At 38.7% G+C, this 15312-nt stretch overlaps 1 protein-coding gene and 1 long non-coding RNA gene across 2 annotated transcripts; both read right to left on the reverse strand.

Moving 5' to 3' along the window:
* Positions 1-6105: 6105 nt before the first annotated feature.
* On the reverse strand, positions 6106-8893 carry LOC133148662 (uncharacterized). Its single transcript, XR_009712748.1, has 3 exons — positions 7376-8893; positions 7077-7201; positions 6106-6515 (listed from the first exon to the last, which is right to left on the reverse strand). It is a non-coding gene; the product is annotated as an uncharacterized LOC133148662 (long non-coding RNA).
* Positions 8894-8906: 13 nt separating this feature from the next.
* On the reverse strand, positions 8907-15096 carry LOC133148661 (uncharacterized). Its single transcript, XM_061271633.1, has 6 exons — positions 14692-15096; positions 13060-13169; positions 11695-11907; positions 10197-11279; positions 9164-9332; positions 8907-9081 (listed from the first exon to the last, which is right to left on the reverse strand). The coding sequence occupies exons 3-6, from the start codon at positions 11903-11905 to the stop codon at positions 8955-8957; spliced, it is 1590 nt and encodes a 529-aa protein (XP_061127617.1). The 5' UTR covers positions 11906-11907; positions 13060-13169; positions 14692-15096; the 3' UTR covers positions 8907-8954.
* Between the last annotated feature and the right edge of the window lie 216 nt (positions 15097-15312).

Raw genomic sequence — 15312 nt, forward strand, 5'->3', positions numbered from 1 at the left:
TTTCTCGGCGAGCTGAGCACTTTTTCTGAATTGTGCCGCTCCCGTCACTCTGGTTAGGTTGGCATCGAAAAAAACGCTCTCGGGTGCTTTAGAGTGCCGAGTTATTCACTGCGCACGAAGAAATGACCACCTCCAACGTTTGGTTTATGTTTTATAAGCATTTTTAATTTTATTGCTTAAATCGCATTTTCTCGGCGAGCTGAGCACTTTTTCTGAATTGTGCCGCTCCCGTCACTCTGGTTAGGTTGGCATCGAAAAAAACGCTCTCGGGTGCTTTAGAGTGCCGAGTTTATTACTGCGCATTAAGAAATGACCACCTCCAACGTTTGGTTTATGTTTTATAAGCATTTTTAATTTTATTGCTTAAATCGCATTTTCTCGGCGAGCTGAGCACTTTTTCTGAATTGTGCCGCTCCCGTCACTCTGGTTAGGTTGGCATCGAAAAAAACGCTATCGGGTGCTTTAGAGTGCCGAGTTATTCACTGCGCATGAAGAAATGACCACCTCCAACGTTTGGTTTATGTTTAATAAGCATTTTTAATTTTATTGCTTAAATCGCATTTTCTCGGCGAGCTGAGCACTTTTTCTGAATTGTGCCGCTCCCGTCACTCTGGTTAGGTTGGCATCGAAAAAAACGCTCTCGGGTGCTTTAGAGTGCCGAGTTTATTACTGCGCATTAAGAAATGACCACCTCCAACGTTTGGTTTATGTTTTATAAGCATTTTTAATTTTATTGCTTAAATCGCATTTTCTCGGCGAGCTGAGCACTTTTTCTGAATTGTGCCGCTCCCGTCACTCTGGTTAGGTTGGCATCGAAAAAAACGCTCTCGGGTGCTTTAGAGTGCCGAGTTTATTACTGCGCATTAAGAAATGACCACCTCCAACGTTTGGTTTATGTTTTATAAGCATTTTTAATTTTATTGCTTAAATCGCATTTTCTCGGCGAGCTGAGCGCTTTTTCTGAATTGTGCCGCTCCCGTCACTCTGGTTAGGTTGGCATCGAAAAAAACGCTCTCGGGTGCTTTAGAGTGCCGAGTTATTCACTGTGCATGAAGAAATGACCACCTCCAACGTTTGGTTTATGTTTAATAAGCATTTTTAATTTTATTGCTTAAATCGCATTTTCTCGGCGAGCTGAGCACTTTTTCTGAATTGTGCCGCTCCCGTCACTCTGGTTAGGTTGGCATCGAAAAAAACGCTCTCGGGTGCTTTAGAGTGCCGAGTTTATTACTGCGCATTAAGAAATGACCACCTCCAACGTTTGGTTTATGTTTTATAAGCATTTTTAATTTTATTGCTTAAATCGCAATTTCTCGGCGAGCTGAGCGCTTTTTCTGAATTGTGCCGCTCCCGTCACTCTGGTTAGGTTGGCATCGAAAAAAACGCTCTCGGGTGCTTTAGAGTGCCGAGTTATTCACTGCGCATGAAGAAATGACCACCTCCAACGTTTGGTTTATGTTTAATAAGCATTTTTAATTTTATTGCTTAAATCGCATTTTCTCGGCGAGCTGAGCACTTTTTCTGAATTGTGCCGCTCCCGTCACTCTGGTTAGGTTGGCATCGAAAAAAACGCTCACGGGTGCTTTAGAGTGCCGAGTTTATTACTGCGCATTAAGAAATGACCACCTCCAACGTTTGGTTTATGTTTTATAAGCATTTTTAATTTTATTGCTTAAATCGCATTTTCTCGGCGAGCTGAGCACTTTTTCTGAATTGTGCCGCTCCCGTCACTCTGGTTAGGTTGGCATCGAAAAAAACGCTCTCGGGTGCTTTAGAGTGCCGAGTTATTCACTGCGCATGAAGAAATGACCACCTCCAACGTTTGGTTTATGTTTTATAAGCATTTTTAATTTTATTGCTTAAATCGCATTTTCTCGGCGAGCTGAGCGCTTTTTCTGAATTGTGCCGCTCCCGTAACTCTGGTTAGGTTGGCATCGAAAAAAACGCTCTCGGGTGCTTTAGAGTGCCGAGTTTATTACTGCGCATTAAGAAATGACCACCTCCAACGTTTGGTTTATGTTTTATAAGCATTTTTAATTTTATTGCTTAAATCGCATTTTCTCGGCGAGCTGAGCACTTTTTCTGAATTGTGCCGCTCCCGTCACTCTGGTTAGGTTGGCATCGAAAAAAACGCTCTCGGGTGCTTTAGAGTGCCGAGTTTATTACTGCGCATTAAGAAATGACCACCTCCAACGTTTGGTTTATGTTTTATAAGCATTTTTAATTTTATTGCTTAAATCGCATTTTCTCGGCGAGCTGAGCACTTTTTCTGAATTGTGCCGCTCCCGTCACTCTGGTTAGGTTGGCATCGAAAAAAACGCTCACGGGTGCTTTAGAGTGCCGAGTTTATTACTGCGCATTAAGAAATGACCACCTCCAACGTTTGGTTTATGTTTTATAAGCATTTTTAATTTTATTGCTTAAATCGCATTTTCTCGGCGAGCTGAGCACTTTTTCTGAATTGTGCCGCTCCCGTCACTCTGGTTAGGTTGGCATCGAAAAAAACGCTCTCGGGTGCTTTAGAGTGCCGAGTTATTCACTGCGCATGGAGAAATGACCACCTCCAACGTTTGGTTTATGTTTTATAAGCATTTTTAATTTTATTGCTTAAATCGCATTTTCTCGGCGAGCTGAGCACTTTTTCTGAATTGTGCCGCTCCCGTCACTCTGGTTAGGTTGGCATCGAAAAAAACGCTCTCGGGTGCTTTAGAGTGCCGAGTTTATCACTGCGCATGAAGAAATGACCACCTCCAACGTTTGGTTTATGTTTTATAAGCATTTTAATCTTATTGCTTAAATCGCATTTTCTCGGCGAGCTGAGCGCTTTTTCTGAATTGTGCCGCTCCCGTAACTCTGGTTAGGTTGGCATCGAACAAAACGCTCTCGGGTGCTTTAGAGTGCCGAGTTTATCACTGCGCATGAAGAAATTACCACTTCCAACGTTTGGTTTATGTTTTATAAGCATTTTTAATTTTATTGCTTAAATCGCATTTTCTCGGCGAGCTGAGCACTTTTTCTGAATTGTGCCGCTCCCGTCACTCTGGTTAGGTTGGCATCGAAAAAAACGCTCTCGGGTGCTCTAGAGTGCCGAGTTTATTACTGCGCATTAAGAAATGACCACCTCCAACGTTTGGTTTATGTTTTATAAGCATTTTTAATTTTATTGCTTAAATCGCATTTTCTCGGCGAGCTGAGCACTTTTTCTGAATTGTGCCGCTCCCGTCACTCTGGTTAGGTTGGCATCGAAAAAAACGCTCTCGGGTGCTTTAGAGTGCCGAGTTTATTACTGCGCATTAAGAAATGACCACCTCCAACGTTTGGTTTATGTTTTATAAGCATTTTTAATTTTATTGCTTAAATCGCATTTTCTCGGCGAGCTGAGCACTTTTTCTGAATTGTGCCGCTCCCGTCACTCTGGTTAGGTTGGCATCGAAAAAAACGCTCTCGGGTGCTTTAGAGTGCCGAGTTATTCACTGCGCATGAAGAAATGACCACCTCCAACGTTTGGTTTATGTTTTATAAGCATTTTTAATTTTATTGCTTAAATCGCATTTTCTCGGCGAGCTGAGCACTTTTTCTGAATTGTGCCGCTCCCGTCACTCTGGTTAGGTTGGCATCGAAAAAAACGCTCTCGGGTGCTTTAGAGTGCCGAGTTTATTACTGCGCATTAAGAAATGACCACCTCCAACGTTTGGTTTATGTTTTATAAGCATTTTTAATTTTATTGCTTAAATCGCATTTTCTCGGCGAGCTGAGCGCTTTTTCTGAATTGTGCCGCTCCCGTCACTCTGGTTAGGTTGGCATCGAAAAAAACGCTCTCGGGTGCTTTAGAGTGCCGAGTTTATCACTGCGCATGAAGAAATGACCACCTCCAACGTTTGGTTTATGTTTTATAAGCATTTTTAATTTTATTGCTTGAATCGCATTTTCTCGGCGAGCTGAGCGCTTTTTCTGAATTGTGCCGCTCCCGTAACTCTGGTTAGGTTGGCATCGAAAAAAACGCTCTCGGGTGCTTTAGAGTGCCGAGTTTATCACTGCGCATGAAGAAATGACCACTTCCAACGTTTGGTTTATGTTTTATAAGCATTTTTAATTTTATTGCTTAAATCGCATTTTCTCGGCGAGCTGAGCACTTTTTCTGAATTGTGCCGCTCCCGTCACTCTGGTTAGGTTGGCATCGAAAAAAACGCTCTCGGGTGCTCTAGAGTGCCGAGTTTATTACTGCGCATTAAGAAATGACCACCTCCAACGTTTGGTTTATGTTTTATAAGCATTTTTAATTTTATTGCTTAAATCGCATTTTCTCGGCGAGCTGAGCACTTTTTCTGAATTGTGCCGCTCCCGTCACTCTGGTTAGGTTGGCATCGAAAAAAACGCTCTCGGGTGCTTTAGAGTGCCGAGTTTATTACTGCGCATTAAGAAATGACCACCTCCAACGTTTGGTTTATGTTTTATAAGCATTTTTAATTTTATTGCTTAAATCGCATTTTCTCGGCGAGCTGAGCACTTTTTCTGAATTGTGCCGCTCCCGTCACTCTGGTTAGGTTGGCATCGAAAAAAACGCTCTCGGGTGCTTTAGAGTGCCGAGTTATTCACTGCGCATGAAGAAATGACCACCTCCAACGTTTGGTTTATGTTTTATAAGCATTTTTAATTTTATTGCTTAAATCGCATTTTCTCGGCGAGCTGAGCACTTTTTCTGAATTGTGCCGCTCCCGTCACTCTGGTTAGGTTGCACTGTAAAAAAAAAACCGTTGTTTTTACGGTAAAAAACTGGCAGCTGTGGTTGCCAGAACTTTACCGTAATAAATATGGTGTAACATTTTTTTACATTACGGTAAAAGGATATTAGGACAGTTGATTTCACGTTTAAGATTGCCATTCAATTCAATATTTTACCGTATAAAAAAAAGGTTTTTCCAACAAAAGAAAAGCTGTTTTGCCATATATTTGACAAGAAAATACCGTATGAATGCCGCATAAATTAAATATTTTGCCATTAATTATTACACTATTTTACTGTAAAAGTAAAACTGTAATTTCCACGGTAAAAAACTGGCAGCTGTGGTTGCCAAAATTCTACCGTAATAAATACGGTAGAGCTTTTTCTGCTATTACGGTAAAAGGATTTTGTACTGTTGATTTGACAGGTAATATTGGTATTTTATTTCATATTTTACCGTATAAATAAATATTTTTTCCATCAAAATAAACAGTTTTGTTTTAAAATTGACATGTAAATACCTTATTAAATAAGGATTTTGCTAGGAAATGTTACAGTATTTTACTGTTCAATTAACAGTATCTAATATAAAATACTACGTTATTCTGTACAAATTCCCTGGAAATATCATATAAATAAAGGTTTTCCATTAAATATGACTGTGTTTCACCGTATACTTAAAGTGAAAAGAATATTTTGGTGTCCAAAATTTTACCGTAATAAATACGGTAGAGCTTTTTCTGCTATTACGGTAAAAGGATTATGTACTGTTGATTTTACAGGTAATTTTTGTATTTTATTTCATATTTTACCATATAAATAAATATTTTTTCCATCAAAAGAAACCTAGTTTTGATTTGTAATTGACATAAAAATACTATATAATATAAAAGATTTTGCCTAAAAGTATTTTAGTGTTTTACTGTACAATTAACAGTATTAAATATAAAATACTACTTAATTCTGTATAAATTCCCTTGAAATATCATATAAATAAAGGTTTTCCTTTATATATATATATATACCGTTTTTCCCATGTATAATGCGCCCCCATGTATAATACGCACCCTAAAAATGGCTGGAAAAAAGCCTGTACCCATGTATAATACGCACCCAAATTTTGACTCTGTAAACGTAAAATTATTTCAGAAAAAAGATCATCTTTGGGAACAACCGGATGTTATTCTGCCGGTCAGTATCACTGCGCATGCGCTAGTAAACTCGATAGCAAAGAAATGTTTCAGATTTGTGTAGGGTACATTGTGACAGCAAACAAGCAGATGATCTAGCAAGCGTCTGATACGAGAGCATTGTGTTCGTATGGAGCGTGTTTGAAGTGAACAGCAGAGAACAAAGCGCATCCGTAATGGCGGCCTCCGTATCATATCCGGATTTAAAAAAATAATAATAAAAAATGTTTGTACCCATGTATAATGCGCACCCCAGAAAAAACTGCCAGCTGTGGTTTCCAGAATTTTACTGTGATAAATACAGTGGAAATTTTTCAGTATTTAGATTTTATTAATGTTGATTTAACTTTTAATGATTAACATTATCCCACATTTTTTCCATCAAAAGAAAGACATTCACCCGAGAGCCAAGAGCAGTCACCCCGTCGCCCTCCTCTCTCTGCCGCTGGAAGGGCGGTGTGCGGTACATCTCGCGGGGCCCTTGTCCGCGGCGCATCGTGTATTGTTGGTTGCTGCTTTGTGTTGCGGGGTGGTGTCCTATGCCGTATGGAAGGCGGGCCGGTGGAGGGGATCGGGTACGGCGGCTGTACTCCAAAAGAAATCTGAAAATGGACAAGAAAATAATATAAACCAGGATTTGCAGGTATTCTCATTAGATCAGATTATTACAGTTATCTCATTCCTCTCGTTCCTCCTTCTTGGGGCCACGATTCGATTCAAAATCGATTTTTGATTCAAAAAGATTTTTTATTAAAACGATTCGATTTTATTCTTAAAGATTTCTTATTGGGTTTCTGATCATGATCTACTCTCATCTGCTTTGGTATACAGAATGACAAGTGCAGACATAAAAGTGTCTTTTTCACATTTATTAAGTTAAATTCTTAGGGAAGTGCCTTTATCAACGACATTGTGTGGTCCTCAATTAGGTAGCTAGCTATAAAATAAGCTATAAAATACGTTTGAACAAAAATAAAGGACTTCTGCATAATACAAAGCCTGGTGTGCCTGTTTTTTAAACAATTTTTTTTTAATTTAAAAAATCAATTAAAAAATCGTTAAACAAAGATCTTATGTGCATCGATTTTTCCCCCACCCTTACTGAATACATATAATACATTTATTAATAATACATAATAAATTAGTTATTGCCCATTACTCACAGGACTTTTGTTGCATGTGCAGGGTCATGGTGAATGTAGTAGTCGTTGGCTCTCTTCAGTCCATACTTTGCATGCCCCTCTCTCATCTATGAGTGTTGTCAGTCTCTCTCTCTCTCACTCTCATTCTAGGGAATACAGTAAGTTTAAACATAATTATATTATATTTTACCAAGAGCATATCAAGCATTTTATAGTGAGTTCTAGAGGTGAGATCTATTTTATAATCAAACGAAACATCCTATTGAAGAAATGCCCCACCACTGTCAGTCTACAGCAGCAGTGTGTAAGGAAAAACTTACCATAAACGTTGTGACTGAATGCAGAAACAGGTCCACGTTGAAGGAGGACCATGTTGACAATAATATCACCACTCAATTTCAGGACCTTTGGAGGTGTTTGGCTTGGCCTATTGGAAGGAGATCAATAGTTTGAGGTTTGAGACTGATGTATATCTGATCTAATGTATATATTCCAAATAAGTTGCCAACTTACCAGCTCAGTTCCTTAACATTCCACTCCACCCCTCCATACAGTTGAATAACTGAACATTTTAGGTGGTTTTTTTAGGGAGGGATAACAGGTCAAAAAGTATTCCATACAGAAATGGTATATATAATGTAATAATTAGGAACCCGAAGATTATCTTACTCATAAATATGTAATAAACATTGTCCAGTCACCAATTCAAGTTTAAAGTATATAAAACGTTAGAACATTGCGATATGATTAGATATGAAGGACATGACAAATGTAACCATTTTTGACCAGTTGAAAAGGGATAAAAAATTATTCACTTTAACATGCCTAATTAGACACCAAGACTTTGGGAAACACCAGATAAATATTGGGATTTGGTTTAAAAAACAACTGGATAAATCTATACAAATTTTTGTTTTTGGCGACTGGATGGGGAGCACTTCTCTCATGTGAATTGCTTAGAAATTCCCTTATTGTTAACCACCCATCCTCTAAATGCTCAAGGTCTCTTGTTTGTGGTTGTATGTCATTCCCCCACCTTCCTGTCAGTCTTAGGCTGTCTCTCTCAAATGAAGGTTAAAAGCCCAAAAAATATCTTGATAGAAAATGGCCATAGCTGTTTTTATAGCATCAACATTTAGCTAAACTTTATTTACCCCTTTCCTGGCAACCATACCCACTTCTGTATAACAAAAAGCCTCAACAGCATATGACAAGTTTTTTTTAGGTTTTTTTGTACATATTTATTGACAAAACTCCATACAACAGCTTGAGTATTGACTCAATAGATTGAGTCAGGCTGTATTATGTGTAACTCCGCAAACAGTCAGCAGCTGTGTTACAGTGAACTGTAAATTGCATTTAATAATCCACTGGCAGACAAATAATCAACTATGACTCTCTGAAAGAGTGACTCACATAAACGTGATTTACATGGGACTACAATATTTTCAACACTTATTCTACTCAATAAACCTGAACGACCAATTGGCCACAAAAAACATGTTCTTCTTACATTTTGAAATATAGGAAAGTTATTCCACTTCTGTGAAGTTGTAAACAGCATTGGTTTGAAATTGTACAAACTATAGAATTCACAAAACAATTACCTTAAAGACTGTAAACGAAAAAAAGTGACATCTAAGACATTTCTGGATTAATTAGCACAAATCCACTGATCGCTCTCAGTGAAGCTAAACACGTACCTTTAGAAACCACCAGACATTTTCCAACAAAAAGTTAACACTGGATTTCAATTTACCTTGTGGTACAATTTTAAAAACAAAATAGGTACAGTGTACCATAACATATTGTATACTTGAACGTCCAGTATACCTGAACATACAATAACCACTCATACCTTAACCACTTGTCCCTAAAGGGTTAATAGGGTGTGTGTGTCTATCTCCACTCATGGTCTGCGAGGTCTGCAATCAGAGTGAGGACTCTAGGATTGACTGAGAGTACTTTCTTTTTTTTATTCCACTCGACCTTGGTGCCTCTCTCAGGATTTATTGAGAAGAAACACCTTCATAAGAAAAAAAAACAAAGAAGTAACAATTAATGGGTGAAATCAAAGAAATTATTGCTCTAGCAGAAATAAACTGTACCTTTGGAGAAACTCTAGTGTTGATCGTAGTTCCACTGGGTAGTGTATGTTGAAGCAATAGAAACTCCCAAACAGCAGGCAAACGGCAGAGGTGAAGGAAGTGATGTGGTCGTTGACAACCTTTTGGTCAATGCTCAACATGAATGTGTCAGCAGAAAAGCAACAGGACCCTGAAAATATTAACAACATAAAAAAACAAAATGAAAAAATAAAAAAAATCAGTTATAAGGACTTAAATGTCAGATATTGACTAAAATACAATGGTGCTTATTACATTAAAACAACAACAACATTTTAATAGCGTACTGAAAACTGAGTTAATTTAAACTATGCTATTGCATTGAATTCTCCTATGAGCTGGTCTTGGTGCCAGGTGAAGTAATAAGATATACAAGTGTGTGTGGATGGATGGATGGATGGATGGATGGATGGATGGATGGATGGATGGATGGATGGATGGATGGATGGATGGATGGATGGATGGATGGATGGATGGATGGATGGATGGATGGATGGATGGATGGATGGATGGATGGATGGATGGATGGATGGATGGATGGATGGATGGATGGATGGATGGATGGATGGATGGATGGATGGATGGATAGATAGATAGATAGATAGATAGATAGATAGATAGATAGATAGATAGATAGATAGATAGATAGATAGATAGATAGATAGATAGATAGATAGATAGATAGATAGATAGATAGATAGATAGATAGATAGATAGATAGATAGATAGATAGATAGATAGATAGATAGATAGATAGATAGATAGATAGATAGATAGATAGATAGATAGATAGATAGATAGATAGATAGATAGATAGATAGATAGATAGATAGATAGATAGATAGATAGATAGATAGATAGATAGATAGATAGATAGATAGATAGATAGATAGATAGATAGATAGATAGATAGATAGATAGATAGATAGATAGATAGAATAGTATAATTTGATGTCAGTATACATATAGATTTAGCTGCAGGGTTTGGTTAGACATTTAATTTTTGTTTACTTACCACACACAATTATGCAGGGTGTTGCTGGCAACTTCTCTATCTGAACCTCTTGGGCCAGGCATGTCTCCTCAACGTATTGGAGCAGGTTCTCCTCCTTCTCACCAAAGTGAGCCAGTAAAAGAAGTACCATCTTTACAAGGTCTTGTGAGCAACCATCCAAATGGCCTAGCTCAGTCTGAAACTTGAGAAGAGCATCCAGGACTTGTTTGCGTTTTTGTGCATCAACATTCTTGAAGAAGTTTAAGAGGCGTCTTCCTTTTTTCTCCACATTGCCAAGGAAAGTATCCATTAGACTCAGACCAGTAAGTTCTTGGAAGTGTGCTACCATACCAGCTTCCTTGAACAAAAAGGGCCACTCTTGGCTGAGTTTCTGAATGCTTGTCCCCTTGTTGATGTCTTTACGCTGTGTGTAATAGGTGGACTGTATTAACTTTTTCACATTGTCTGCATTGAAGTCCATCTCTTCAAACATCTCCTTCATCTTGGTTTTTTTTTCTTGCTGACTCTCCATAGTCTCAGAGAGTGGCAAATATTTCGGCTCCCAGTTTATACAGCCATATGTGTCTTGAACTCTGGCTTTTTGTTCAGCTGGAATTTCTTCAGTATCAGACTCATCTGGTGCAACCTTGCGTTTTCTTATTTTTGGTGTGTTGGGTCGTTTCACATTTTCAACTCGTGCTTGGAGTTGCTTTACCAGTGAATGATATCCAGGTCCAATGACATCACCCTCTATGACATCTTGGAGGGCTTCTGGATACTTGGCCACCATTCTTTTGCCTATCTCTGTAGTGTTGTGTTTGGTTGGATTATTACACATCTTCATGATCTCAGAAACCACTATCCTTACCATCTCTCGCCGCAGCCGCGGACTAGGTCTCACCTTCCTTTCTAAACTCTGCACTAACTCTTCAGGGAGCTTCTGCCATGGTATCTGGAATGTCTCTACCCAGTTTGCCACAAAAGTGGAACAGTTACCTGAGGGGGATGAGGTGATTGAGGAGGAGGATGGTGAGGGAGAGACTGAAGGTGGAGAGGAACAGACGGACAGTGGAGAGGAAAATGCTGCAGTTGTAGTGCTTGAGTCTGTAACAGAAGAACAGGAGAAACATTAAACCTTGAAGGATGTCGTGCTTCTCTGTTGAATATTTTATGTATTGTTAATATGGCTGCAACTAACATTTTTCATTGTCAATTAATCTATTCTTTGTTTGGTCCATAAAATGTTAGAAAATAGTAAACAATGTTGATCACTGTTCAAGGCCTCAAGTGTCTTGTTTGTCCATAATATTAGAAAATGTTGTAAAATATGAGTTTTCATATTAAGTTTTTTTTTACCTTTTTTAAAAATTTGACTCAAAACAATGATTAAAATAATTGTTACTTAATTTAATAATTAACTGATTACTTGTTAACTGTTAAATAACTGGATAATGCGTGCTATGCTGTTATGGCAATGTAGAAATTTTGTCAAATTATGTTAAATTTAAAAAACACTTACTGTTCTGGGCCCAAGCAGCAACAAGTCTTCTGGCTTGGACTGGCTTCAACACTGGCAGCAAGTCTCCTTCTGTAATGTACTGCAGATCATCTATGGTCTCAGCACCAAATCCCTTCAATGTATCTTCCACTGAACTAAGAACTGCTTGAGGAAGGTCTGGAAGCACGGCAGCAATTGCACTACTTATCGTCTGTATCTCTGATTCAGCCATATCTATCAGATACACAAACACAAAGAAGTTGGCCTTTAGTCTACTGACATCAGAGCATCTACTCTGACAATACACTGTGCTTCAGTGGCACTATCTGGTATCCATTTTTGATGTAAGATGATAATGGCCACATGTCAATCAGTTCATTAATGTGTAGGCACTGCAATCTTCCACTGTCATTTTTCACTGAGTACATGTGGTAGTGTGGCAGGAATTCTGCTGAATACACTCTCATCAGCAAATGAAGTGCAGAATCATCTTTAACTACAAGGAGGAGGAGTTCACCAAACTCCATTGAGTCATCATTCCTAGTGACAACGAATTGCCCCTTTTTGTATATTATCCCATTATACTGCACATCTACAGGAATCTTTGTATTAATTTCAGTGAAGCCAAATTGTAAGACTGCATCTTTAACTTGTTCACTGTATAGCTCAGAGTAGAAGGGTACGCCTTCTTTCATAAGCAAGGCTTGAGGACTCACTGACCCAGCTGAAAGATAGGCCTGAAACAGCTGATGTCTTTCTGAAAGAGTGAGACACAGGTTTTTAAAGTTTTTCAAATGCCTTGCACATCTTTTAAAGTAACTATGCTTACTTTCAAAGCGCATAGTCCATAGTCTCATCAGTGGGCCAAATTTTAAAATCAGTCCTGGGTAGTGGCGCAAATAATGATGCTTTGGTCTCAAGTTGGTATCTGGAAACAGTGCCTTCCTGGAATCCAAATATTCCTGAATTAGAGCATCCAGGTAAAGAACCTGTGGCTCAGAAATCTTTTGAGCGCAAATCAAGTCAACTATGTCCTTTAGTTGCAGAGTTAATTGCCACACATCATCTTGTGCGTCTTCCACTCTGTCTCCAATGATTAAAGGTAACAGTCGTAAAAAGTTCCAGTTTTGTACAGCATGACCAGAAAGTCGCAGTGTTTTAGGACTGACCTCACATGGCTTGGAGGAAGCATCTACAGCTCCATATTTGAACTGATTAATGCGTCTGTTCAAAATAGTGTATGTGAACCATCTCTTTTTTTTAACAAAGTACCTCAGGTAAAGTGCTAAATCATAAGATAGGACACCCTCAAAGATGTCGTGACCAAGACAGGGGGGCAAACCAGGCAGACAAACATCAAAGTGTTTTAAGGTATTAAATTCTGACCTGAACTTTATTCCATGAACATCCGCCACGCCTTCAGCTTGTAACTGATCCACTGCTGACTTGTAGCTTTCAGGGGTTCTTTCTGGTCCGCAAGAAATTGGGTCATCCCCCTGAAATTGAATTCGAGAAATGAGGCAGTATCTGCAGAAATATTGTGAAGAACTGAAATTTTCAGTAAAGCCACCAATGCAATGCGAGCCCAAGTTGTCTCCAGCAATGCAGTAGAGAGTCCCTTTAACAACATTTTCATCTGCCATTGCAATCCCATTCTCCTCCAGTAGTTTCAAGTCAGCCAGTAGCTCTGAAAAAACCTTGCCATGGCCAAATTCTTTAAAGTCCTTTTCTCTACACAGCAAAACCAGCTGCATGTGATCAACATTTGATCGAACATGTGGAGGCAAATTTAATAGTGAGAAGTACACAGCCAAAATTTTGTGCTTCTTTTTTGCAGAACCCAAAGGGTTAACGACCTCAAATGCATCCTGGTATAGTATCAGCTTAAGGCAAGATGCATTTTTCTGAAAAAAGGTATTTGATTTAAACACCTTACCATCATGGCAGTCACAGAGAACATCTGGTTTTGAAACAGAATTATCGTAAGGAGCTGCTGACATGAGCCCTGATTGTAACATATTCTTCAGTGTGTTTAACACAGGAATGTAGTAAGCAAATCTTTCTGTTCTGTTCTCATCTCTCCCTAGAAACACCTTTTTGGGCTCAACATATTTAAACATTTCTTTGAAACACTGTGCTCTAGAGTATGCTGTCCTCATTGGCCCTGTGTGGCACGCTGAAAACAAGTCAGAGTCCTTCACTGTATCACAGATTTTTACAATCTCTTCATCTGATACTGACAAATCTTTCAGAAGCAAGTTTAATCTGTTCAGTGTATATGTGTGTCCCATCTCATGTATGTTTTGAATCTCTTCAACGATGGTCTGAATAGTAGATGCTGGAATAAGAAGCTGGCCCTGAAGTTTTATGTAAAATAAACACACATTTCTGAGGTACAAGTCACTGAAATTAGACGAGTCCCCAAAAGTGTTTTCAGCAGCCTCTGATACACTGGCAGTTTCGTGCACGGTAGGGATGTTTTGCTCATTTGAAGAAGGACTTTCCGAGTTTGTATCTCTGAATTGGCCACAAATGACATGTGCTGAACAATGTCGGTGTTTTCTGGACATATGAGAAGTAAATGAAGACTTCACAGTAAAAAGTGAGGTTTTGCATCCTCTCACTGGGCAGTTTATGGGGTGTCCCTTTGCTATGTGCTCCTTAAGGTGAGCAAGCAACTCCCTGACTCCGTCACACTGGCGCTCACAAAGTGCAACCGTGCACTTCAATGTAGCTTTAGCCATAGCATGATCCGGAGCAGTCAACGAGACTGCACTATGGTGGCGATAGAAGTGCGATTTTAATGCTGCATATCTAGAAAATACCTGCTTACAGTCAATTTCCACACACTTGAAAATACAACGGGGCTCATTGCGATGCAGTTTACAATGCAAAACATATGCTTTAAGAGACTGAACAGATTCTCCACAAACACAACAAGAATACATCTTACACGTCAAACAGGGAAATATCAACCATAAAACCTAACCTAAAAACCATATAAAACATCAACCTTACCGTAGTAAGATGCTGAAAATGAGCAAAATCCAAAATGAGAGTAGAGAAAGTTTCGACGTTGTGGTGCTGCTGCCGTAACCGTTCGTTGCTTCGTCCACTGGTAGCGGAGCCAAGTGCAAGGCGCTGATTGGACGCCTCGTCAAGATTCAAACAATCAGTTTGAATTCTGGCGCCCTTTCTTTCTTTTTAAAAATAAACAAAAACTCTGTAGGCCTATTTTATTTTGCTAAGTCCTTTTCACCTTTGGTGGTTATTGAACAGGTTTACTGCAAAATAATAAAAAAAAGGGAAAAAAAGAAAATCAAGTGCAAGTTTTTTCGATCTTTTTTTTTTAAACGACTTTTCACAATAATGGACCATCTATAAATGCAAACTTCAAGCCTACAACCTGTTTATTTCATATCGAATATCATATATATATATATATAAACAGATTAATTGGTGATTATGAAAATTATTCAAGATATTTGTAACTCTAAATACATTTAAAAGTGTAAAGGCTCAAATTATTCTAACTTTCTGTCTCTCTCTCTCAATTTGTTTTTCTCAGCAAATTTTAAAGATGCTGCAAATAACTGCACAAGACAGTTGTGGCTACATACACGCACAAGCATGTGCTGT

This window comes from Syngnathus typhle, unplaced genomic scaffold (assembly GCF_033458585.1).
Source record: "Syngnathus typhle isolate RoL2023-S1 ecotype Sweden unplaced genomic scaffold, RoL_Styp_1.0 HiC_scaffold_126, whole genome shotgun sequence".
NCBI lineage: Eukaryota > Metazoa > Chordata > Actinopteri > Syngnathiformes > Syngnathidae > Syngnathus > Syngnathus typhle.